This window comes from Colias eurytheme, chromosome 26 (assembly GCF_061535395.1).
Source record: "Colias eurytheme isolate Ceu_HAF_F1 chromosome 26, ilColEury1 Martin Lab GWU primary, whole genome shotgun sequence".
Lineage (NCBI taxonomy): Eukaryota > Metazoa > Arthropoda > Insecta > Lepidoptera > Pieridae > Colias > Colias eurytheme.
In genome coordinates, this window is record NC_143005.1 from 590072 (window position 1) to 614739 (window position 24668).

The window sequence follows — 24668 nt, forward strand, 5'->3', positions numbered from 1 at the left end:
CGGTTAAAACATGATGAAATAAATAACACAAAAGACGATCAGGTTCAAGTCGCACATAACTTCGGGTACATAATATAACGAAGCGACATAATTCATAGTTTTATTCGCGCATCGTTTTTGAGCGTTATTTTATCAATACAATAAGCGTACTATGAAACATACTTTACACCGAATGAGAGCCAAACACCTGATTCAAAATAAAGAGAAATCTATCTATACCATAAAATAGATATTAAATAATCAACCTTTGTAACGTAAATACTGGGAATTAGTTGGACTGAGATCGAAACCGTCACACAACGTTGCGTCGTTTTGGAATTTGTGACGATCTTACATTATTATATTATCCTTTCTATTTGTATACGTATTTACATTAATTTCGACGTTGTGCGTTCACACGTGACAAAATACAATTATGTAATTAGATGACGTTGAGTTATTTTTGTTTATTTTTTTTTATTTTTAAAAATTGTAATATGAACGATTGTCGCATGTGAACGCACGTATAACACTTAACGTAAATGAGGCAGTATGTGAGCGAGCGTTAAGGCCCATATACACTGACGTCGCGGTGATGTCGAAGCAAGCAGTCCGTAACATCTTCGTATAAAAATATCGAGTTGCAACTGCCTTAACACAATATAGGTATATTAAGAAGAGCTGGAACGTCAACACATTTACACATTGCACATGTTAGGCCGGGAGATACTGACACAAAATTTCGGGTCATTTGTAACAGGATGGTGGTCTAGAGGGGTCTTAGTACGCAATGACAAAAAGAAAAATGACGTAAATGTCTGCACGATGATGATTACCTGTGCAAAAGTTAGCCTGGTACAAATGGTTGAATTGTTTTTTTTTTAAATCAACGCATCGCGTCGGTATGGGGGGCTGTTAGTTACACCGGAAAAGTATGGCATTACACTACCGCCTACATCTTTTTTAAGGGCTATCAGTAAATTCTAAAATTTTTGTGTTACAAATCGTTGGACTTTCGCTATTTATCCGACGAGTTCGACTAACGCCCACGCGACTAGTCCGCCGGTACCAGCGTTCTGACCATCATTTTTCTTTTAGTCATTGCGTAATAAGACCTCTGTAGAACCGCCATTCTGTTACAAATGCCCCAAATTTTGTGTCAGTATCTCCCGGCCTATGTATGTGTCATATTTTGCAATTGTTTATAAATACAGGGTGATGTAATTGGTGTAGTACGATGAAGAATTTTGTGATACAGTAAATGGAAGAATTATAGAATATTTTACAGTATTTAATAAAATCATTTAATTTTTTGTTCATTTTCATTAGAAATGTCAATTTTTCTCACCAAGGTGGAAATTTGGATGATAAGGATCTTGTGAGAAAAATATAAATTTTGACTAAAATCGGCAATTTTTCTTTCAAAAATCAAAGTACTAATTAATAATCAGAGTTATCACATTATTAAAAAAAATAAGCCAAACAATACACAATTTTTACCTACTTGATGCAATCCTCAAAGATCATGGACATAGTGTATTGCGCCTTCCACCATACCATCCAGAACTCAACCCAATAGAGTTACTATGGGGCATAATTAAAGGGAAAGTAGCATCACAAAATGAACTTTAACTTGAAAACTGTGGAAGAATTATTTAGAAAGGAAGCAAATGCTATTAGTCTGGATATGTTTAGTGACGTTTGGAGAAAGACGCGAGAACATGAGGAAAAATATATTCAATTAGAACCAAAAGTAGATAATTACACTGACTCATTTATAATAACATTAAGAAATTCCGACGGCGAGTTCTTCGAGCGATGAAAGTTTCAGTGAAGTAGAAGATTACGATTATGATTAAATAGATTCTTCTTCTTCTCTATAGATACTGCTTTCTGAATTGGTGGTAAATGTTAAAACTGTTAAACTGTTATGACGATTCAAAAGTGCTTCTAGAAGAAGTCTAATTGTATAAATGTTTGAGTTTGAGTTTAAAACCAATAGTGTGAAAATTATACAATAAATATGTAACAATATTTGTTAGCGCGTATTGGTAGGTATTACGTACTTACTACAAATATAATATTTCTTAGATATCTTTACTCGACCAAAGTCAGGACAAGACTGCTCCGCAACTGCAGACTGAAGACGTCCGTTATTTAAATCATTATCAAAACAACCATCCGTGTGTTGGGACTTGGGAGTGAGCGCACGTGTTATTTGTATTGTTTTTATGACCTGAAATTTAATTATTATTTGATAATTGAATAATTATTAATACTTTTATCCAATTGATTATTATTAGAATAAATAATTAACTTCATCAATTGATTTACTTTTAAATTATAATTTTACAGGTAAATTATGAGAGCTTTCATAATTATATTTGCATATATTTATCTACAACGCACCTATTTTACAATTCAAGTCTAAAATGAAACTAGAGTCGCATTTATTTTTGAACATACTGTAAGTGAAATTGCATAAGTGTGAGTACTGTGAACATGCCAGCTTTCCTTAATTGACCGATACCGATCATTTTAATGGGCCCTCTTCACTATGGGCAGCGTTGGGCAAGTCGCGATAGTATAGAAGGCCTAAATGTCTATGATCAGCTGTCATTGTAGATGTTTTTTTCATAATAGCCGTAATGGCGACAAACATTGACGATCATTTGTTGGGCCAACGCTGCCCATTGTGAAAAGAGCCCTTAACATACAGTCGCTTTACAACTATGGAGGCAAGACTGACGGATGACGATCACCATTCCGATATCGTAATGTCCCAATTATTTGGGGCATGGGACATTGTTTTAGTAATTTTATAGTTATGACGTTTCAAATACTGTGTTTTGAGGTTTAAAAGTTAAAGGGAAATATCGGAATGGTTATTTATCGATATAATACACGACAGATGGAGTCGACACACAACACTATTTTATTTGTACAGTACTGAGGCCAGCTCAAATATTATTATTTCATATAGATATACTATACGTATATGAAATAAATTTACATCCATACATTTGAAAAATTTGAACAATCAACCCTGATATACTTAAACTTTAAGAGATTCCGTAGCCAGTTTACGGAGAGGGGTGATATATTTTTATTTAAAGTCGAACCATTTTGTAGTAAACTAAAATCATTGCTACTTGAGCTATCTACATTCTAGATAGGAACATGACATGTATTTTCTTGCATGGGAACAAAATAGAGGTATAATTATATAACCAAATGTATCATTAAACGCCTCCTATTTGCCCAAAAGCTGACAATGAAATGTTTGTTATCCATTTATTTTAGTTTAACTACCTCCTAAGTTAATCTACATTTACGGAGTGAAATCGTTACCTCCTCCCCTCCATTTCATATATATAAGCTAGTTTTACAATCCTCTTAAACTCTGCGAAGTTATTATTTGAATGTTCAAATAATTACTTCGCAGAGTTTAATTTCACATAAGCTACATTATCCACGAATCCCTACCTTCCTAGTGTTGTGTGTCAATCCCCCTACTACAGTATATCTCCCCCCATTTTGTGTGTGTGTGTATGTATGTATGTACTTATGTCTACCGCACACCGGCGGTACCGAGGCGGTGCAGGGCGGAGGGGGGGCGGGGCTTGGCGCTTACACGACGGCTTTCTGGTATATCCTTCTTCATTGGGGCTTCCACTGACTGCAATAGACATTTGATATTAGTTTTGAGTTGTTATGAAGTCACTATGTATAAACAATAAAGGTTTACGTTTTTAAAAAGTCACTATGTATTATGTTTACGTTTTTACAAAGTCACTATGTATGAGAAATAAAGGATTTTAAAAATAAGCTTCTAGATTAAATAACTTTTTAAATTCAAATGTGTTTTTTTTTTCATTTTATCCTTCAATATGTAATTAAGGTTATATACGTAGTATATTATTATTAGTCTGTGGTTATACGAATATTTTTTTTTACAAATTACTTAATTTTGCAAATTATGACATTCTATAAATATAAATTTCAAAAATATTTAAAAATGTTCACCGTAGATTTTTTTATTTTAGATATTCGGAAAAATCTGTGTTAAGAGTTTGAATTATGAAATGTGATAAATATAAAATGTTTCCTTACTTTTATGACCTTGGCGGCGGACAGCGACCTCGCATGGGTGTGTGCTGTGGGGGGGTGTGGTGTGTGTGCGGGGTGTGCGGGGTGCGAGGGCGGGGGCGGGGGGTAGTGGCGCACGGTGGAGGGCAGCGGCAGCGGGCGCAGCTCCAGCAGGTTGTCGGCCCGCCGCCGGCCCGCCAGCCCGCCGCACACGGGCCGCCGGCTGCCCGGTAGGGCGACGGGCCGCACTGTGAGGGGTTCTGCCCCGCTGTGGACAGATTGAGATGAAATTATTGTTGTTGTTTAGATTGTTTGAATATTTTATAACTCAGGCCCCGGAACCACAGCCACAATAGAAAATATATTGTGTCGTGAACCGATCGGGTCACTTGGGGCTCAATGGGTTAAGATGTTACGCTTTGAATTACTTTGTTTGGGAGTTAATTTGGCAATTTATAAATTTTATTTTAAATTCTTTGTTAAAATTCATATCAAAAATGCAATTAATAAAGTTTAAATATATTCATAGTAAATACATAATAACGTTATAATCACAATACTTCTCGATACTTATCGAGCTTTCGCTTCCGACTCACGATATGAACATCTGGCGAAGCACTGCTGATCTCTGCTGCAGCTGTAATGAACCAATTGGGGAGTGCAATTACCCGGGCGGCAGGTCCCACGCGTCGGTGTCGTCGTCGTAGCGCAGGCGCAGCACGGCGTGGCGGCCGGCGGCGGGCACGAAGCTGTCGGCCAGCAGCAGGCGGCGGCGCAGCGCGGCCAGCAGCGCGGCCTGCAGCGCCTCGTGCTCGCGCCGCTCCGCGTCGTGCGCCTCGCGCTGCTCCACCGCCTCCTCGCGCAGCGCCGCGTACTTCTGCAGGCACCGCGCCAGCCTGCAGTGCCCAGTTGTACACAGTGGCATGAGTGACATGGCATGGCATGGAGAGATATGGCATGGCATGGCATGTTGAGATATGGCATGGCATGTCGAGATATAGCATGGCATGGCATGACGAGATATAGCATGGCATGACATGGCATGGCAAAGCGAGACATGGCGTAACAATATGTCATACCAAACGCGTCAAATTATACAGAGTGACATACAGAGTGCCACGAATGTGGATATGTACATGTTAAAGAGGTGCACATCATTTGTCGTTGGATACGAACGTGCCTTAACAACGCGAAAACCATCCAAATTCTCTCCTATTTGCGGAGTTTAATGGCATGAAGATGGAGCCGGCATTTAAACATAATCATAATACAATTATAGTGACTGAAGCTACCAAGATAAGAAATAAGTGTATAGTTTAAATTGCAATCACGCCATAAAATTTCTAATAGTTCAGCCACAAAATAATTTTTAACAACATTTTAGTGTTTGTCATACTTTTGGAGACAATAAAGAAATTTTTTATATGATTTTTTTGTATTATTTCACCTATTTTTATTATATCTTATTCACACAATGAATAAAACAAGTCTCATTCATGAATACATACAATTCATACAGCTCTTTCAGACAAAAACCATTGAACTAATTTTTCATACTTGTTAGTGATGTAGCCAGATGTAGTGGCTGCCTTAGAAATATAGTGATACCAGAATAACACATAAGCTTTTACGGTGCATTTACATCAAATGAGCGAATGCTCATTCTAACCCCACTATGTCAAATTATTTTAAGTGTAAACAGGCCTTCTTTCGTTATTCTTAGTGCGTTCCAAAATAGTCTATGCAATGTTCTTATACTGAACAACAGTGAATACGAGTCTTCGTTTACACTAAAATCATGAAAGAATGCTCTTGCTCTAGCTCTATCTTCGTTTGATGTACCGTTAAAAATACTTGTTTCTTCCATGGATAAAACCGCGCGGCACAGCTAGTATGCAAATAATTTTAGCACACTCACCTCTGAGTCTTATGATCGACCTCTTGCTGTAACGTGGTAAACGTGTTCGTAACTATCGCCGTCGTCTCTTCCTCCAAGTCTATCTTCTGTTGCATCTCTATCTCTCTCTTTTTTCTCTCCGCTATTTCCATATGCCTTTGTTCCAGGATCACTTGGCTCTCATTGAGGTTGTTCAGGAGATCTTTCCCACCCCCACCCTGGACCAGTCTTTCTTCTAATGATCGAATCTGGTGTTCTAATTCTTCTGTCCGCGTTTTCTCTTGTTCTATCGTGGATGCCGCTAGGATGTGTTCCGTTTCGATTATCGCTGTGTCTTCTTCGGCTGGAAATTAAGTAGAAATATCTTGTTTGTTAAGCTTATACTTTTATACGTTTCTATTTGATCTTATCGTATATTACGAAAACCCGATAGAATAAAATAAAGTACACAAGGGTGATGACAATGAAAGATACCATACAATCAAAAATAAAATAAAAAAGCTGCTCTTCATGAGCTAGTTTGAAGTATAAAACTATTAATTTTGAAAATTAAGATGGAGTCGGAGAACGTTGAATTGGGGGAGGGGTAATTTCTACAATACCACGTACAATTATTCAACATTAAAATAAATAAATCATTTATTGTATAAAACATTGTTCATACAAAGATATAGATGAATTCTACCCTCTAGAACTAATTCAATGTACTCACATTCGGGCATATTCTTGACGCGCGGTTTTGGCGGTTTTTTCCGTTTTTCCGCCGCTTTTCTCTGTTCAATGAGCGAGCGCAGTCGCTCGATCTCCGCTTGGTATTCCCGTAGTTTCGCATCTTTCGGGTCTTCGTTGCGAACTGGCTTGTTCTTTATCGCTGGAATTGTAAGAAATATGTTGGTTAAGAATGCTAAAATTTTGGGACAGTTTGATACACACTTTTTTATTCCTCGCTGTGATTTTAGTTTAAAAAAATCCGCCGAGCCATTTTGTGGCAGTTTGAGAGGCTTTAAACTACGAGAATAGAGGTAATATCAATAATTTTATGAAGTACTAGCTTTCCACCCGCGGCATCGCCCGCGCAGTAAAAGAAAAACCCGCGTAGTTCCCGTTCCCGTGGGATTTCCGGGATAAAACCTATCCTATGTCCTTTCTCGGGCATCAAAATATCTCTATACCAAATTTCATGCAAATTGGTTCAGTAGTTAAGGCGTGATTGAGTAACAGACAGACAGACAGAGTTACTTTCGCATTTATAATATTAGTATGGATTTTTTCCGGATTATAGTAATACAATATAACATGGAACAAGTCTATGTAATGTTATCTTTATGCGTTTTATTTTGATATTTTAATATCTTATATACCTACAAGTTCCTAAAAAAAATAACAAATCGTGTTACTAATATGTAATTATAGATCAATATTGGGACCTGAACCTCAATCCAATGTAACAAAATCATGTATGAATTCAAAAATACAGATTTATATTTTATTCAATATTTGTAGCGTGAAAGATCAGAAAATTAATAGTGCTGAAGATATCTAACCATGTAAAATGGACTGCTATAAATTATAATGATACCTTTAGCTCGATGCGCGTACCGCAGGGTGGTGACAGTCTCATCGTAATTGTAACAGGCGGGCCCGATGTTCGCTATCATTATGGTCTTGCTGTTGCCGCCTAAAGAGTCTTGCAGGATACGAGTCAGCTTTGAGTCTCTGGAAAAAGGCATTATTAATATAATATTGATAAAAAATATTCTTATAATGATGGTCAAAATCTAAAATTTAACTGTTGAATAAAAGTAGATTTTTTACAATGCTGATTATAATGTTGTTACAGTACATTACAACTTGTTTTTCTTGTAATGTAAGAAAACTGTTTTTTCTGTTTAAAATATTCGGTAAATGAAACAGCAATCAGCATCAGTAGGTACAATGCAAGTAAGTTTATCATTTTATTTTTTATTAAGAATCAATTGCCTTTGCTCATGATAAAAGTAAGAATAGAACATCGTCTACACAGCAATAAACTAAAAAAATCTTTCCCATAACATCATGAAATATTTTTTTATCTAAAAAGTCCTTAAAACACCCAAAAACAAGATTTTCCCTGGCTAAAAACCATTCTACTAGTAGTATATCTACCATTCTATTTAGACCACACTTCAAATCAATCGTCTTAACCAAATAATCCAACTCCCAACCTGTAAGGCACATGAGGGCTGTTCTCAGCGAGCGCTGAGATGACATTGCCCAGCGAAGACAGCGCCTGGTTGATTCGTGCCGCCTCCCGCAGCCGGTCAGCTGACGCTCCAGTTTTGCGCTGCCGCTCACTGCCTGCCAAGTCTACTAGGTTCAGCTTGCCCACTCTGGAAATTAATTAAAAAAAATATTATGGACATGAATACTATATTTGTTTTGTGTCGTATAATCGAGGTTTAAGTATGAAATATTTCAAAGTTTGGAATTTGACTAGGTAAACTAAAAACTTTCAAACTATTTTACGATAGATTAGGTTTCGGTAATTTGAACTAAAAAGTAAAAGCCTTAAAAATTACGAAATGAGTTGAGTATATTAGCTTTATTTATTTAAAACACGTCGTATAGCGATGCATAGCTATTCAATTTAAAATATAAATCGCATATAACATGGCATATGCATCTCTATAATATACAAGTGTAAAGTATCTAAGCCCTTCCGGAGATGGTCGTTTATAAACAATAGGTCCGAGAGCAATGCGCTTTCATTAGCACTTCCTTTGGGGGGTTAAACGAGGACATCTGATCATATGATACCAAACGGAGATACGAATCATACCATTGAAGTAACAAACACATTCGATATTGTTATGATTTTCCATTATACTACGGGAAATTGTTTAAAAACACAAGCAAGTGATTTTTTTCTAAACTGCGACGTTACTATCGACCAAATCCTTTAACGCAAAGTTCTTAGATATAGACCATCATATACGTCTACCTTCGATCGCATCCATCCGCACACTGAAACGAATCTGTCAATAAATTTGAAAATGGAACGTGATGGGAAAACCCCCATTCATAGTAAGCGGGAAAGCTTGCGTACACATTGATTGTAAATGACGTCACTTCTCCATTTAAAACAAAACACAGTAACAATAATAATTATTTAATTAGCGCGTGTACTCGATCCTCCGTACACTGTACCTACACAATGTAATCGCAAAACAATTATGAAGCGAAACTTAATAGCTCGGTTAATCATGTATTCCTATGTTTTTCTAACCTCAGACTGCATTTATTTATTTTCAATACTGTACGTCAGACGTAAGACATGCGCAAAAGGCCGAGGGTTGACTTCAGGGCGGTCACCGGATACGCGCACTGGCGCCGATGGATTACAAATTGTGATTGATCTTATTTCTGTAATTTGTAAAAATTCAGGTTGACAGAATTTTAATGCCCGATCCTTGAAAAGGGATTTACGGAAAGGAGTAAGGATTTTTGACGTTTTGTCGAGAGAGGTCGAGAATGTAGGAAGATTAACACGTCAAAATCAATATCGCGTTTTATTTAGTGTCCATCAAAAATTAGGACAATGTAAAAGGACTCTCATACGAAATAAAAATAGATGCTATCCTTCGAGGTCAATTCGCTTACTTTTCCCTTATAAAGCGCTGAACATACTTCACGTATTTTACTGATTTTTCATGATACATAAAATTGTTTTTTCTTCAATTTTCTCAAGTTAGTATTATGCAATAGATGCACAAACCGCGCGGTGTATCGACCAACTGAAGTGTAAGTGTAATGTGCTGGAATGCTCTACATAATCCCATTATTGTATTTCCATATAACATGACAGTGTAACAATATATAATATTTGCGGTCAAAAACATGTTAGGTTAAGTTGAAAATAGCTACAAGTTAGTCGGAGTTAAAGGTTTACTAAACAGTTTAGATATGGATTTCATCATGGCAAATATTAAAATTTACTTAATATGTAATAGTTATTTCGACTGCTTTGTAAGATAAACATAGCTCCATAAGTATAGAATAATATTGTATGTATATAAAAACGATTTTTTTTATTATAAGAAGGTTAAAAACGCACAATTGTATTTTTACATGGACTATAAATCAATATACCAATTTGGACACAAAAGTTCAAATTATACGGGATAAATCTTCCCTGATATTCAATCTTAATTAATTACTTCAACATGAATCGGCACATTCCAGAGTAACATGATCTGACAACAGCTGACGAAATGTCATCGGGAACTGGGAAGGGAGTTAAAAAGTTAACCTCCGTGGAGAAAATTTTACTTGGTAACATATTGGATTACCTACCTTCATTCATATTTCTCAGTCGCAAATAGTCTTAACATGGTTTCTATTTTAAACCTAGAAATAAGAAGATCTATCTGTATATTATCTATCTGTTTATTATCTATCTGTATATTATGATATTATTTAAAAAAATATGGTAAATCATCGAAATAGAAAAGAAAAAACCGGCCAAGTGCGAGTCGGAGTTTTACCATTTGTTGTTGTAGCGGCAACGGAAATACATCGTTTGATCGATTTGTGTAATAATGTCCTATAATATTTATTTATTTATTTATTTATTATCGTTTGTGAAAATTTCAGCTTTCTAGATATCACGGTTTATGAGATACGTCCTGGAGAGTGGAGACAGACAGACAGAAACAAAGTAATAGGGTCTCGTTTTACCCTTTCGGTACGGAACGTAAAAAATCAATGTCGCATGTATGTCATAGATATTTGCACAGTCAACAAAAACGCAGAAATTATGCAATAATATTACTGTTTGTGATTACCAAACAGATTAAAAAGTAAATATTATTGTACTCAAATGACCGTAAAGTGTAAAACACCTTGAACAAGTTGTTAAAATTGACACGTTGGTGTCAATCGGCCGGTAGTTTGTATAAAAACAGGGAAATACTTTATTTTTAACTGTTGCATTGACACATTGTTGTTATATACCTACCTACATACACACTTATGTAATTGTGAAGCTTGAAAATGTGTTGCATATTTATTATTTTATTATAAATTTTATTATTATTTTATTATAAACTAGCGGTCCGCCCCGGCTTCGCCCGTGGTACATATTTACGTTTTCTCTACATAAGAACCATCGTCGTACTTCAAGGAATATAATAAAAAAAGAATTATCGAAATCGGTTCAGCCGTTCTCAAGTTATGCGCTTACCAACACATTTTGGGATTCATTTTTATATATAAGAAGAAGATTCATCCACACGCAAGAGGTAGGAATAGTCTCTATCGTTTATTCATTTTTGGTTTTATGCAAATACGTAGGTAGAGCTCATCGCTAGGCAGTAGTTTGCCACTATAATAAATAATCAATTTAAAAAAAAGATTAGCACTAAGGCGAACATAATTAAGTACGTACATTTTCTAAACTGTATACAAAAATTGTATTCGTTTGTTAATGAATACTCTATCCTACGAATATTTAAATCAGTGCTATGTATGGAGAACAATGACTACAACATACAAGTAAACGTTTTCAATTAAGTGACATATTAATTAGTTTTTGTTAGCATCTCATTAATATTGAGTGATAAAACTCATTCTTATGGCTCTCGTCTAGACTGTGAATTATCTCTAAGACTAAGAGTTCTAACAGACGAACGGCAAGTTTATCTCTCGGCTGGGATTTAGAATAAGCAATCCCGAATAAAAGTGTCGAGTGTCCGTCTTTCACGTTATTTATCGTATCGATGTATCTATAGAACTAGATGAAGCCTATGCGAAAATATAATGTTATTGTTATTTAAATAATCACAACATTATTCTCGGGGGTTTGTCTATTCCACAATTCCAGGATAGCAAATATTTACGATATCACCACGAGTAGGTACGATCGTAATGAACGTTTATTAAAACTAGACTAAAATTGTAGAACAATCTAGAAGGATGTTATTTAGCACAAGTTCAATGTTAAGAAATTCGCGAAATCGTTTAACAAAACTCACTGAACCGATAAGCTGGGCCAATACTGAATCATACGGACTTTCTTTATTTTTTCATGATTTTTTACGAGCGATGTTATTGTTGCTGTCGAAAATTAATACATTTTTTGTTCATCCAAAACGACATTTTATCTGCTCAAAGATTATAAAAAAATGCAATTTTTGTTATTTTCTTATCTTTATGTAGGTATAAATATTTGAATATAAATATTTTGATTTGATTTCCAGCATTAGCCAATTACCAAATTTGAATTATTTTTTTAGAGCTCGCTTCTTATAAATTTATATTTTAACCGCTAATAAATCTAGAATCTAGATTTTGGGCTGCGCTGAGTCGAGCAGAATTTTGCCAAACGTTTGTCAATTTAGCAATTCGTTTTCAATAAAACCTAGCAAAAAAACTGCTGATCATAGATATCTATCACCTTTATTACGTTTAAAATAGCTAAGCTAATAATAAATCATCTTATGAGTATAACACGTGTGGTGTACCACAAGGAAGCATGTTGGGACCTTTGCTATTTTTAATTTATATAAATGATTTACCAAACGTGACGAATTTTAATTGTGCATTATTCGCTGATGACATATGTTTGACTATTCCTGACAATCAAAAAGATTCTGACTATAACATGACTTTGAATAATACATTAAATTCTATTATGACATGGCTTGAGAGTAATGATTTGACACCCAATATGACGAAAACAAAATTTATTCAATTTTCTAATTACCAGACAAATAAAATTAGCATAAATCTAGAATACAATGGCAAACAAATAGAGCAAGTAGATAGTACAAAGTTTCTCGGGGTACAAATTGACGAGCATATAAACTGGAAATTACAATGTGAAATTATCTGTTCAAAAATTAACCAGTTCGTATTTGCCCTAAGAAAACTAAGAAAAACAATTTCGTATGAGGCTGCCCTGACAGCATATCATGCTTACGTTGCTTCTGTGCTAAGGTATGGTATACTGTTTTGGGGAAACTCAACGAATGTAAAGAGTGTCTTTATTGGACAAAAGAAATGTGTTAGGGCTCTCTGTAATGCGTCCCCAATGGACTCTTGCCGACCACTCTTCAAAAAATGCAAACTATTAACATTAACTGGTTTGTACATCCTGGAATCTTGTATTTTTGCTAAGAAACATAAGGATTTGTTTAGATCTGCAAAAGAGGGATATCAACTTGGCAATAGAGACCCTACAAGGCTGCTGATTAGGGTGGAGTGATAATGTATGAAAGAAATTTTTTTTTGTTTTTTTCAAAAGGCATAGCGACAGAAAGGTGCCTTTTAATGAGTGAATTCAGCATACAAAATATTGTTTACCTGTCTTGATGTTTTGAGGTGCCCCAACCCAATTGAAAATTAGAAAAATATGATTTTTTCGCAAACTTTGATTTATTTTTTAATCACACTATTTTTATGGCCTTCAAGTCTATTATATAACAAACTTCTTTGTGATACACTAAATAATAGCCTGATTAATTGTTTTAACGTATTTCATTAATGAAAATGATATTATAGAAGAATGAAAATATCAGAAATAAGTAATTATTTAGTACTAGCTGCGCTTGCGGTTGCCTCGCGGTTTCACCCGCGTGGCTCCGCTCCTGTTAATCTAAGCGTAATGATATACAGCCTATAGCCTTCCTCGATAAATGGGCTATCTAACACCGAAAGAACTTTTTAAATCGGACCAGTAGTTCTTGAGATTAGCGCGTTCAAACAAACAATATCTTCAGCTTTATAATATTAGTATAGATTATAATATTAGTATAGATAACACTGTTTTTTTTTTCAAAATTAGGCATATGCAGTCGTGATACTGATGCTCTTGCCATTATAAAATCATTTTGTTTACTTTCTCGGCAAACTGCACTTGAAGCTTATGTCACCAATTTGATAACATGCTTTACGGCCTGGGCAAGGCATAGAAAATCTTTGATATTCTGAAACGTAGTCAAACCGCTTTTTACGATGTCTTTTAAGGTTTCTTCAGATAAATTAGAAGTCAGAGGCTCAGTTTTCTTACATTCTTGCCACATAGTTAAGTTGGTATAATCTTTTGAGCAAGTACAAGAGAATTAAAAAAAATGCATTTGCAACTTCAAATATCAAATAACCTTTGGTACTGAGTTACAAAATACTTCAGTTATCTTTTCTTGTTCTTTTTTGTTAGTTTGTCGGTCTTGATAAGGTTTTAATAAGCGTCTATATTCATTGAATATGGTGTGTCGAATAAGTTGTATTACTCAATTAAAGCTAATAGTGGGAAGCGATGCTTTTCGCCACACATCAAACATTTCCGTAGCTTATCTTTCGGATAAATCATGAATTTTGTTATTTTATCAGGTTTAAATTCATATCTAATAAATAAGTAATAGTTTCTTAGCATCAGTATAAGTCGGTAATTGAGACACTGGGTACTTCTCTGGCAAACAAAATACAGGACAACATGTCGTTTGTCGTATTTTGACTTCCAACACTTTACTGTAACAAAGCGAAATTATAGATAGAACTCACATCAAAAATATTAAATTATGATCTTAATTGTATTTACGTGTAAAATATAATTAAGAAATATTACTAACATAAGTGTTATTTCCTTAACGGCAATGTTCAAAATCAACGTTTCCTACAGTAAGATTCGGCGCAAACGGGCCACCGACCAGAGCCACTGGTATCCAGCGATAGCCACTTTTTTATAATATATTGAAATATTATGTATTCTGTGTCTTCCCGTTGGCAACCAACGAGATAACACAGAATCTGATTTAGCGTTAATTTGTCAAAATTAAACTTTAATGATTTTCGACTAAATTTTTTGAATTTCTGAAAGTTCATGATGTTGGGGGCACCTCTAAATGTATCATCTGCAAAGTATAATTTTGCATGTGTATTTATGAGCAATAATGACATCTTTTTACAGGTATGCCGAAACGAAAATGAAAAAAAATATTTTTCACTCCACCCTACTGCTGATGCCTAAATGCCGTACGGCCTTATACCGAAAAAATGCATCTGTTATGTGTATAAATATATTCAATGAAATTCCCAAATCTTTGAGGGAATTGCCATTTAATATTTTTAAAAAGCGTTTAAAAGCCTGGCTAATTGAAAAATGTTTTTATGACTTAAAATAATTTTTTCAAAAATCAAAATATGACATAATATTATAATATTGTAATTACTTATTTATATACTTAAATTAAATTGTATTTGTAATAATTGACATTTAATAGTAAAAAGCGTAATAATTGAGATATATATTATTTAATTGTAAGTGAAAAAGGGTACATAATAGTTGACATGTATAATTATTATAAAAATGATATTTATGTAGTAAGACATTGACATTCTCTTGTTAATTTTTGCATGCCAATCAATTGGCGATTTGTGCTGAACAATGAATTATGCAACATCTGTAAATCTACCACATTTCTTGCAAAATAAATCATTTCATTTCATTTCATTTCATAAGCAATATAAAGATACAAGTAAATGACCAACATTACGTTTTTGTTGGAACAGTCGCGTAAGGCAATGTTGCGTGGTACTGGTATTTATCGACAGTTCCTGAGGCCTTACATGGCCACTTGGTATGCGAAGAATATTAGACAATGTTAGTTAATTATACCACACTATCTGTGCTCCGCGGTTTTACCCGCAGTGCTCCGCCCCTGTTGGTCTCAGCGAGATGATATATAGCCTTCCTCGATAAATGGGCTATCTAGCACCGAAAGAAAATTTCAAATCGGACCAGTAGTTCCTGAGATTAGCGTGTTCAAACAAACAAACTCTTCAGCTTTATAATATTAGTATAGATTATATCAATGGTTTATCGTTATACATACTAATTAATAAGAATATAACACTACTGTGGTAGAAAAATGGTTACAAACTGAACTTGGAAATATTTCTCTCTTTCTTGGTATTGTGCTAAATGCATATAATTCATTCAGTTAATAATTTAATGACAATAATGACCATTTGTAACACTAAAACATGATTCTGGAATCACGATAAAAACGTAAATTAAAATACAATAGAACAATTTTCATAACACGAACACAAAATTTTTATGTGATCAAATTTATATTCCTAAAAAAACTCAATTAAAAACTAATTCTTCAAATCATACGCTGTAAAGGGAAAATTCCAGTACAAATTCCTAGTATTGTGGAACAAGGTTATCAGTGTCCATTTCAGGTGAGACCCGATGATTCATCTTAAAGCTACGGATTGTGACGAAATCGATTCAATGCAGTTGATCACTAATACCTTTATTATATCACCCATAAGCATCATCCCTTCTAATTATTATAAATGGGGAAGTAACTCTGTCTGTCTGTCTATCTTCATGCCTAAACCAAAGAACCGATTTAGATGAAGTTAGGTACAAAGATAGTTTAAGAACTAAAATAAGGCATAGGATATGTTTTATCCCGGAATCCTCACGGGACAGGAGAGCTACACTACACTACACTAAGTGGACGAAATACGAATCCATGTTAAAGACGATAGTAAATAAATAAACAGTATTTAAAATTATATTTTCAGTTCTAAAACTGAATGAAGAGATAACTCTTCATTCTTACGATAAAGGTATTTATTAAACATAGAGTATGACTCAATGATGAAATATATAACTTGCATTTTTATCAATGATTCTTAGTCATCATTATGATAATTCATCTGTTTTTTACCATATTCTAGGTGACTAGACTGTGCAAAGATCCAAGTAGGTAGAATTTGATCTAATTTCGAAGTTAGAACATACAACAAGCGAAATTTTATTGCTATCAAGGCTTGAACGTGACAAAATTTAGCAATTTCCGAAATAAAATAAGCTTAATTTGCCCCTTTTTATAGAATTAGAGAAGTCGAAAATGCTGAAATTAAGTCACGCAAAGTACTAACAAAATTACGTTATACCTATTATCGAAATTAGTTCAAATTTGATTCTCCTCCAGTCTTTGCTCTGCCTTCTCAAATCCTATCTAAAGTTGGTATCACATACACAATCACAATTCTTTCCTTTATGTGGAGTAAATTAGTTAATTACAAACATTTGTTCTGTTACGTTGAACTGGCACTTAATGTCTAGAAATCTCTATAGACAATGTGATCGTAGCTGCAGTGGAAAAGCTATTAGAACTATTTGCTTCCCCAAGATAAAACATGAAAAACTGCAGCCTTCACGCTACACTACGTTCATTATCGAAATCGAACAACAGTAAATTGTAAACATATATATATTTACTCTATAACAAATTAGTTAGTAAATATATGAGTATGTTTGTCACTCAATCGTGCAAGATCACTGCATTAATATAGGTAAATACAAAAGTCAAAAGTGGTCTATTCTTTGGTTGGTTCTATTTTCTGTGGGGCTTTCTTTGAGAATTCAGTTAAGAGATTGTTAGAAAACCAGCATTGTTTGTTTTATTTAAAAATATCTAATAGGTTCTGAGTGGATAGAATATTTATGCACGCGCGCGAAGCAAGTCTTCACCTTTTTTATACAGGATAGCGCCTTATTTTTTGACACAAATTGCGGAAAAAAGTAGATACTGACCCTCGTTCTGTTTCATTTGCAGATTGTTCTACCTATTCTGCTTAAAATACAGCAAAAAAATATTTTTAGACATAGTTAATTGTACAGAAATGATAACTGACGTATTCATAAAGCATATGAGACTATCACTTGAGTTATGGTGTGCTGACGTCACAGTGGTCGATAAGCAGGCAATTGGATCGACGCTACCACCCTCGCGTCGGTAAAGGACAAGGTCGCAGACAGGTATAGCCTAGAATCGTAATTTCTAGATCTATTTTAACAAACTAGTGTTCTTTAGATTTACATATAAATTAAAATTAGTGGCTAGGTTTTTAAATGGGCTTTGTTAATATCTAGTGATGCGAGAGGTTGGTACTTGAAATGATAAACTTTCTCATAGATAATATTTTACAAATGACTTTATTTAGAAATGAAACAAGCATAATTGTTTGAACAGTGTAAAGATATTAATGAAGTTGTGAAGCTAAACGCGGCCGTGACGCGGCATTAATGGGCAGTCTTGAGAGATGTATATCTAAGATGTATATCATAAGATAAATTTTATATGAGAGGAGGAGAGGTCGGATAAAAACTGGTCAAATTATTATTTGGACAGTAGGTATTACCTGAATTACTTCAAATATGGCGGAGGAAGAAATGTCCGCTGCATGACTTGCATATGTTGCTTTCTTATGTCAAGTTGCGCCAAATACAAGAAAAAATCCTTTACCTGATAAAACTTCTCCAATCCATCATCATTCAAACTAAATCCTCAGACGATTTTTATACTTCAGGTATAATTGAACAATAAAAAAATCTTCAAGAACTCAATGAAGACACTGTTCTTCTAATTAGCGAAGATTTCAGATTAACACGTGTATATTTACTTAAGGTCAGTTCCACATTGAATCTCACGTCATCACTTAGTTCCATCCCGCTCCCTGCGCCCACGCACACATTGTTTCATGAACTATTTAGCTGGCATAGGCCTTGATGGAAATGACCTTATTACTAAGCTTCTGCACTATATAACTGTATTGTTAGCATATGATTTAATTATAATGTGTAGGTTGTAAGTAGGTAAAAAATGTCTTACAGTTTTCATGTTCTACTACTGTGTGAATAAGATGAATTGATACTTTTTTGTACCTCCTTTTATATCAGAGTACCATTTGGGGCTAACTAACTAGGAGACAATTAAAATTCATGTTTTGTAAATAATAATGATTCCAGCCCATTAATGGGAGCAGGGAGTAATGAATACTTTAATAGCTATATTAATTTGCCAAATTTAATAATCAGATATTATTCACTGAATGCAGTAGGACTGTAGGAGTAATTGCCCGAAAATATGTCATATGAATCAGAGGTATAAGCACAGCTGATGTATCATCATGCATCGTATGCTAATAGGAGCTGTTTAATTCTTTAGTCTGCAAATCTGCCGGCCATCGACCGTATACAAAAAAATCGCAACAATGCAATGAAAGATGCATTCATCTTATTATACAAGAAATATGATTTCTTGTCCACCCTTTTTTTGTTATATAATATTTACAATTCAAACATTTTTGAACAGATATCTTCGGAAGTGGCAAGCATTACTAATTATACTGACGAATTGGACAGAATACCACATAGATCCAGGTAATCAATGGTTATTTTTTTGCCTTATTTTTTCAGGTTCACTTCATCACAAGTTAACATTTAGACACTTCTTTAGAAAGTTAAAATTGAAGACCTCATTGCGGATCACTTCATATGGCGTTATGATATCTCCAATGTCACTATAAAAGGACTTGAAGGATTTATATGAAACCTCCTCGCTTACGTCACGGTTAGGACAAATAAGTTCTTGTAATGCGAACAGGTTTCGTGAAACAATGGACGTCGCGTGCGCACCAAGATTACGCACTTGATGTTGTTCTTACACTTTGTAGTGTTTCTTGTATTGGTTTTATGTTTTGTATTAGTTGCACGGCCCTATTTGTAGCAGTTTGTTCCTAACTTAATTATATCAATAATATTTCCATAATTATTAGTCCCAGATCAAATGAACCAATAAATTTTAGGCAATTTACCATTATCCATATGAGTAAATTGCAATTCAGAAAAGCTAATGGCGGTTAGATCACACACTGCGACAGAATTTATGTGTGTGGTCAAGAAGACTTAAATGGTAAGTCATTAAAATTTAATCGGTATTTGCGGATGCATTGAATTCTGGTAGCATCAAATATTTCTTAATGACTTATCTCAAATGCTTGGACAGAACTGGCGCTAAATAGTTACTCAGAAGGCCCGTAGGAAGTGATGCCGATCACAAAATATAAGAAATGAAAAGAGCTGCAAAAAAGTGTTGAAAAAAAAACTGTTATAGAGCATCGAGATTCAATTAAAGTATCTCGAAATCCTGAAGTCTGTAGGTATTGTTAATATTTATAATAAGTTAAGTTCCTTTAATATATTAAAGGAACTGTATAAAAATGATTACATGTTTAGAAAGTGTCAAACTTTCTAATTCAATTAGTGTTTTTTGACTCCCAGGGCTAATTAGATCGAGAATAAGACAAAATAATTATATTTGTAAGTAACAGGTGTTACTGAAAGCGAGTGTCGTGTCCTCGCTCTGCAACCGCAGAAGGCGAAATCAAACCGCATCTGTTTTTATACATCACCACGTTAAAGTACTTAGTAAAAACTAAGTGATTTTGTAATGAAAATAAGCAATCGTTTGTTCATGATTACTGATATGGTCCTGAGCATTCAGTATAATTTGAACGTTTTCTGTACAAATATAAAAATTTAAAATACTGGCAAATATATGGCAGTGTTTTTAAGTCAAGCGCAATGTCTTTTCAATTAACTTTTTCAGTTTGTGTAAAAATACCTAAATAACCTATTGAAACAGAACTTCGTCGAACAGGAATAATGTTCAAGGTTGGAGATTCAGGCATAATATTTGAGATGAAAGAGGTTCAATTTTTACTCTAATAACAAGGTCAATGCCAAAAGCTTAACCCACTTGTACGTTCTCCTTGAATAGGAAGGACCGAGCAACCCTAACTACATAGGTATTTAATCTACACTAATATTATAAAGCTGAAGAGTTTGTTTGTTTGGTTGTTTGAACGCGCTAATCTCAGGAACTACTGGTCCGATTTGAAAAATTATTTCGGTGTTAGATAGCCCATTCATCGAGGAAGGCTAAAGGGCTATCATCACGGCTATATATATCATCAGACCAACAGGAGTGGAGCACTGCGGGTAAAACCGCAAGGAACAGCTAGGCTTTTAATATATAGGTCTTTATGAAGAGTGGAGCTTGTCACAACCATAAGTGACTTTTTATTTGTCCTTTTTGCCCATCGTTTTTGCCCATTCGCGATATAAAATTTCTTTGTTTTCACATACTATCGAGTTAAAATAAGACTAAAAACAGGACATGTAAATATGGCATTAGCTAATAGGCGCCACTGGCTCATCTCTTACTCATTCGGCGCATTGCCCCGGCTTTGTTTGTCGTATTGTTACTCAGGCCACATGCATGCGTTTAGTGTACGACTATATGTATATTAAACGTTTTGACATTTGTGATTAAAATGTTGCACTCCACAAATTTATGGTACCTTTTGTATCAATTACATGTTTTGGTACCACTGGATTCCTCAAAATATGCTACCTATAAGTGATATGTGAAATGAATAGAAAAAAAATATTTCGTGGTTCCCTATTCAAGAGTAAAGTAATAGATAAAATTCTGTCCACCATATATAAACCACTGTCTTTATTAAGAGATCTGGCCATCTTGAGTGGACCATTAACATTTGTTTCCTGCATTTCATTAACATTTATTCAGCCGTATTTATTTGTTGAATTAATCATAACTGAACGTTGATACTTAGTCATGATTACGATCTCATTGTGTCTCCAATTGAAATGAGTAATAGCTCTAATTACTCAAATTTCGAAACAATTAAGCGCTATTGGAGGGGCTCAGGGTATATTTTGTCCTAATCGTTGTAATTAAGTAATTTTCCCCTTTCAGTCTAGACTATATCTATATAAGTAATAAGCCTTTGTTAAAATGCGTAATCCATATGTTTGTTTTATTTTATTTGGCTAGTAGGTATATCAAGGAACTCTGGATATTTCATATTTCGCCTGAATCGGCACAAAACATGCAATTGCAAATTCAGTAGGATAGTTATCGCGTGTTTACGGGTAGGGGAATCGGAGACCCGTATGAATAGGTAAGCTACTTTTAATAATAATAGTCCTTATCGCCAATGCTATCCAAACCAGCATAGCACACCTATACGCCAAAATAATTAAAAAGTGTTCTTGGAAAAAGTACACAACAATTTCGGGTCGATCTAACCCGACCTCTAGCGAAGAAAGGCCAGGAAAGTTCATGCCCGTGCTTTACGCAGCTTTATAAAAACTACACACCTAAACACAAGAACTTTTGACCGCCTCCTTGGTACAGTGGTTGACGCGTCAGCGTAGAACAGAGAAGTTCTGGGTTCGTGGAGACGAAGAAAAAAAAATGTCTCGGTTTGGTAGGACACAGAAGGCTGATCACCTACTTGTCCCTAGGAAATCGATCAGTGAAACAGATGTATGCATAATGCATCTGCCCCTTACCCCACGTGGGGACACGGGACTTCACTTTTAAATACAACAATGTCATACATACCGTATCCTGTTGGTAGAACGGTGCGCGGTCTCCACCGTGACCAGGAACACCGCGTGGCTCCGTGACGAGTGCTCGTTCATGTCGGTGCGGCCGGCGGCGCGGTTGCGGTTACCCGCGCGCATCACGCGCACCATTTCTGCTGCTGATTTGCACACTATTGACGTCATCTCGGGGATGTAGAAGCCGTTCAGTTCCTGGTGGAGAAATAGGCTGTTAAGAAATGTTAATAGGTACCTATATCGAGTTTGGACTCGTTTGATTCGTGTTAAAAATACACTAAAATGTATTAAATAAAAATAACTACGTTAAAAAAACCGAGACGTTAAAAAAAGACGTCTAATTCATTGTGATTATAAAATAGACAGACATGAGACAAACAAACAGCAAACAAAGAAAAATATGTCGATTACATCCCGACTGTCGCGACTGCAAGGAATCCGGTTTGAATATGCATCATAATATTTGCACAAAGGGAATTAAACATTAATAAATGCACTTAAAAACTACACTTTGAGCTAAGTATTTCCTTATTAGAACACGTTTAGTAGCCTATACTTTATGATGATTAACAACTATAATGGCTGCATAAATAAAAAACATCCATCCATTTGTATTATTATGTCATACATACAAAACAATTGTAACTGCTTGGTTAATGGACTTATAATTCAGTTCAGTAACCACGAAACCGTATTACATATTTAAAGTAATTCGTTCAAATAATAATATATTATTTAATCGTTATAATATTCGTAGTTAGAATAAGAAGAAAGAACTCAATTTCATATCTTTGGAAGAACATGCTTTGTCAATTCTAATCCATACGTTTCAGATTTCTAAACTGAGCCTAAAACACATAGAGATTTGTAAGGAATCTTGGCATTACCTTGGAAGAGATGACCTATATTCTATACTATAGATCTATAGAATTTTTGGAGAACGAAAATAATAAACAGAATAAAAACGCATTTACAACATCCGCGTCGTAGGACGTCCGATATCTGTTCATCAGTGAAGAATTTGTTATCAAAACAAGAAAGTGACAATGGCCATTATAATTTACGAAGTTATTTTACTGTTTGTAAACCCGCATAGTAATTATAAATAATACATTTAATTATTGTGTAACTCTTGATGTAACTCCCGAATGATATTATTTCCGAAATAAAAAATTTAAATCAAAATAATTACTTAGATAAGAAGATTTCTTAATGCTTTTGAGACCATGTTTTCGCCTAAATCTACGTGATACATTCAGGCATATAATTTTTTGATTAACTTTATACATATAACGGTAAATTTTAAAATTTGGTGTGCTAATAACATTTAAATTAAATTATACCAGATTTGCATTGTTAAAATATATGCATTGTTAAAATATAATCAAATGTTAATAAAGCGGAAAACGTATCTAACAAACCTCCACATCTGCCCTTGAGAACAATATTTATATCATACTAGCTTTCCGCCCGCGGCTTCGCCCGCGTTTTCAAAGAAAACCCGCATAGTTCCCGTTCCCGTGGGATTTCCGGGATAAAACCTATCCTATGTGTTAATCCAGGTTACCCTCTGTATGTGTGTCTTTTATTTCATTTTAATCGGTTCAGTAGTATTTACGTGAAAGAGTAATAAACATCCATACATACAAACTTTCGCCTTTATAATAGTATTAGGATAGGATTAGGATTAGAGGTAGAATAACCTTAAACACGAGCATGACTCATAATTAATAGGATAGTAACTATCCGTAATCAGCGACGCGTGTGGTAGAAAACGTAATTTGGCGCGAATTAATTGCATTTGGCAATATCTGCTTTTTATTTAGCAAATTGTACATGTTCATGCCGACTTTTTTACTCGTTAAATGCACTTGGGGTCAACATATCTTTATTTATTATTCGATTGTTCTACGTACACGATATGTGAGATTAATACGAAATTAATTTAAATAATTTTGCAATGAATAATTACGATGCAAAACAAGATACATATTTCGCACCGTTTTGGACGGTTGGACAGCAAACAACCAAACAAACCTCAATTTAAAGTTATGTAAACAGCTCTTGAGTATTTGTTATTGAAAATAATGTTAGTTTATTTTGTAATCTTAATATTTTTTCGGGTATTGATTTTTTTTCGGTCAAGTAGGTGAACAGCCTACAATCCCCAACGCCCAACTACACAATCTTTTTTGAGAAGTTTACCCGAGATACCTTTAACTTTTACACGTAGAAGGAAAAAAAATCTTAATGCCACAGTACTTAGTACTACTAAGTAATCCAAGATATTAAATCTAACCACTACAATAATCAAAGCTTCTTCCACAAAAGCCGCGAAAATCCCTCGTTGGAACGTCAGCTAATCCAGCATTCAATTTCCAACCAGAAAAGCGAATCACGAGTGCATCAATGAGCAATGAGCATAATTAC

General features: G+C 34.6%; 1 protein-coding gene across 1 annotated transcript in view; it reads right to left on the reverse strand.

Moving 5' to 3' along the window:
* Positions 1-3436: 3436 nt before the first annotated feature.
* LOC149896986 (kinesin-like protein Klp68D) overlaps positions 3437-24668 on the reverse strand; it is a 58437-nt gene continuing 37205 nt past the window's right edge. Inside the window, exons 5-12 of the mRNA XM_090116830.1 lie at positions 22240-22433; positions 8170-8334; positions 7545-7681; positions 6678-6836; positions 5987-6308; positions 4737-4964; positions 4162-4336; positions 3437-3658 (exon numbers count right to left, since the gene is read on the reverse strand). Of these exons, the coding sequence (XP_089972956.1) occupies positions 3551-3658; positions 4162-4336; positions 4737-4964; positions 5987-6308; positions 6678-6836; positions 7545-7681; positions 8170-8334; positions 22240-22433 (1488 nt within the window). The 3' untranslated portion in view covers positions 3437-3550. The remainder of the gene's footprint in view (positions 3659-4161; positions 4337-4736; positions 4965-5986; positions 6309-6677; positions 6837-7544; positions 7682-8169; positions 8335-22239; positions 22434-24668) is intronic.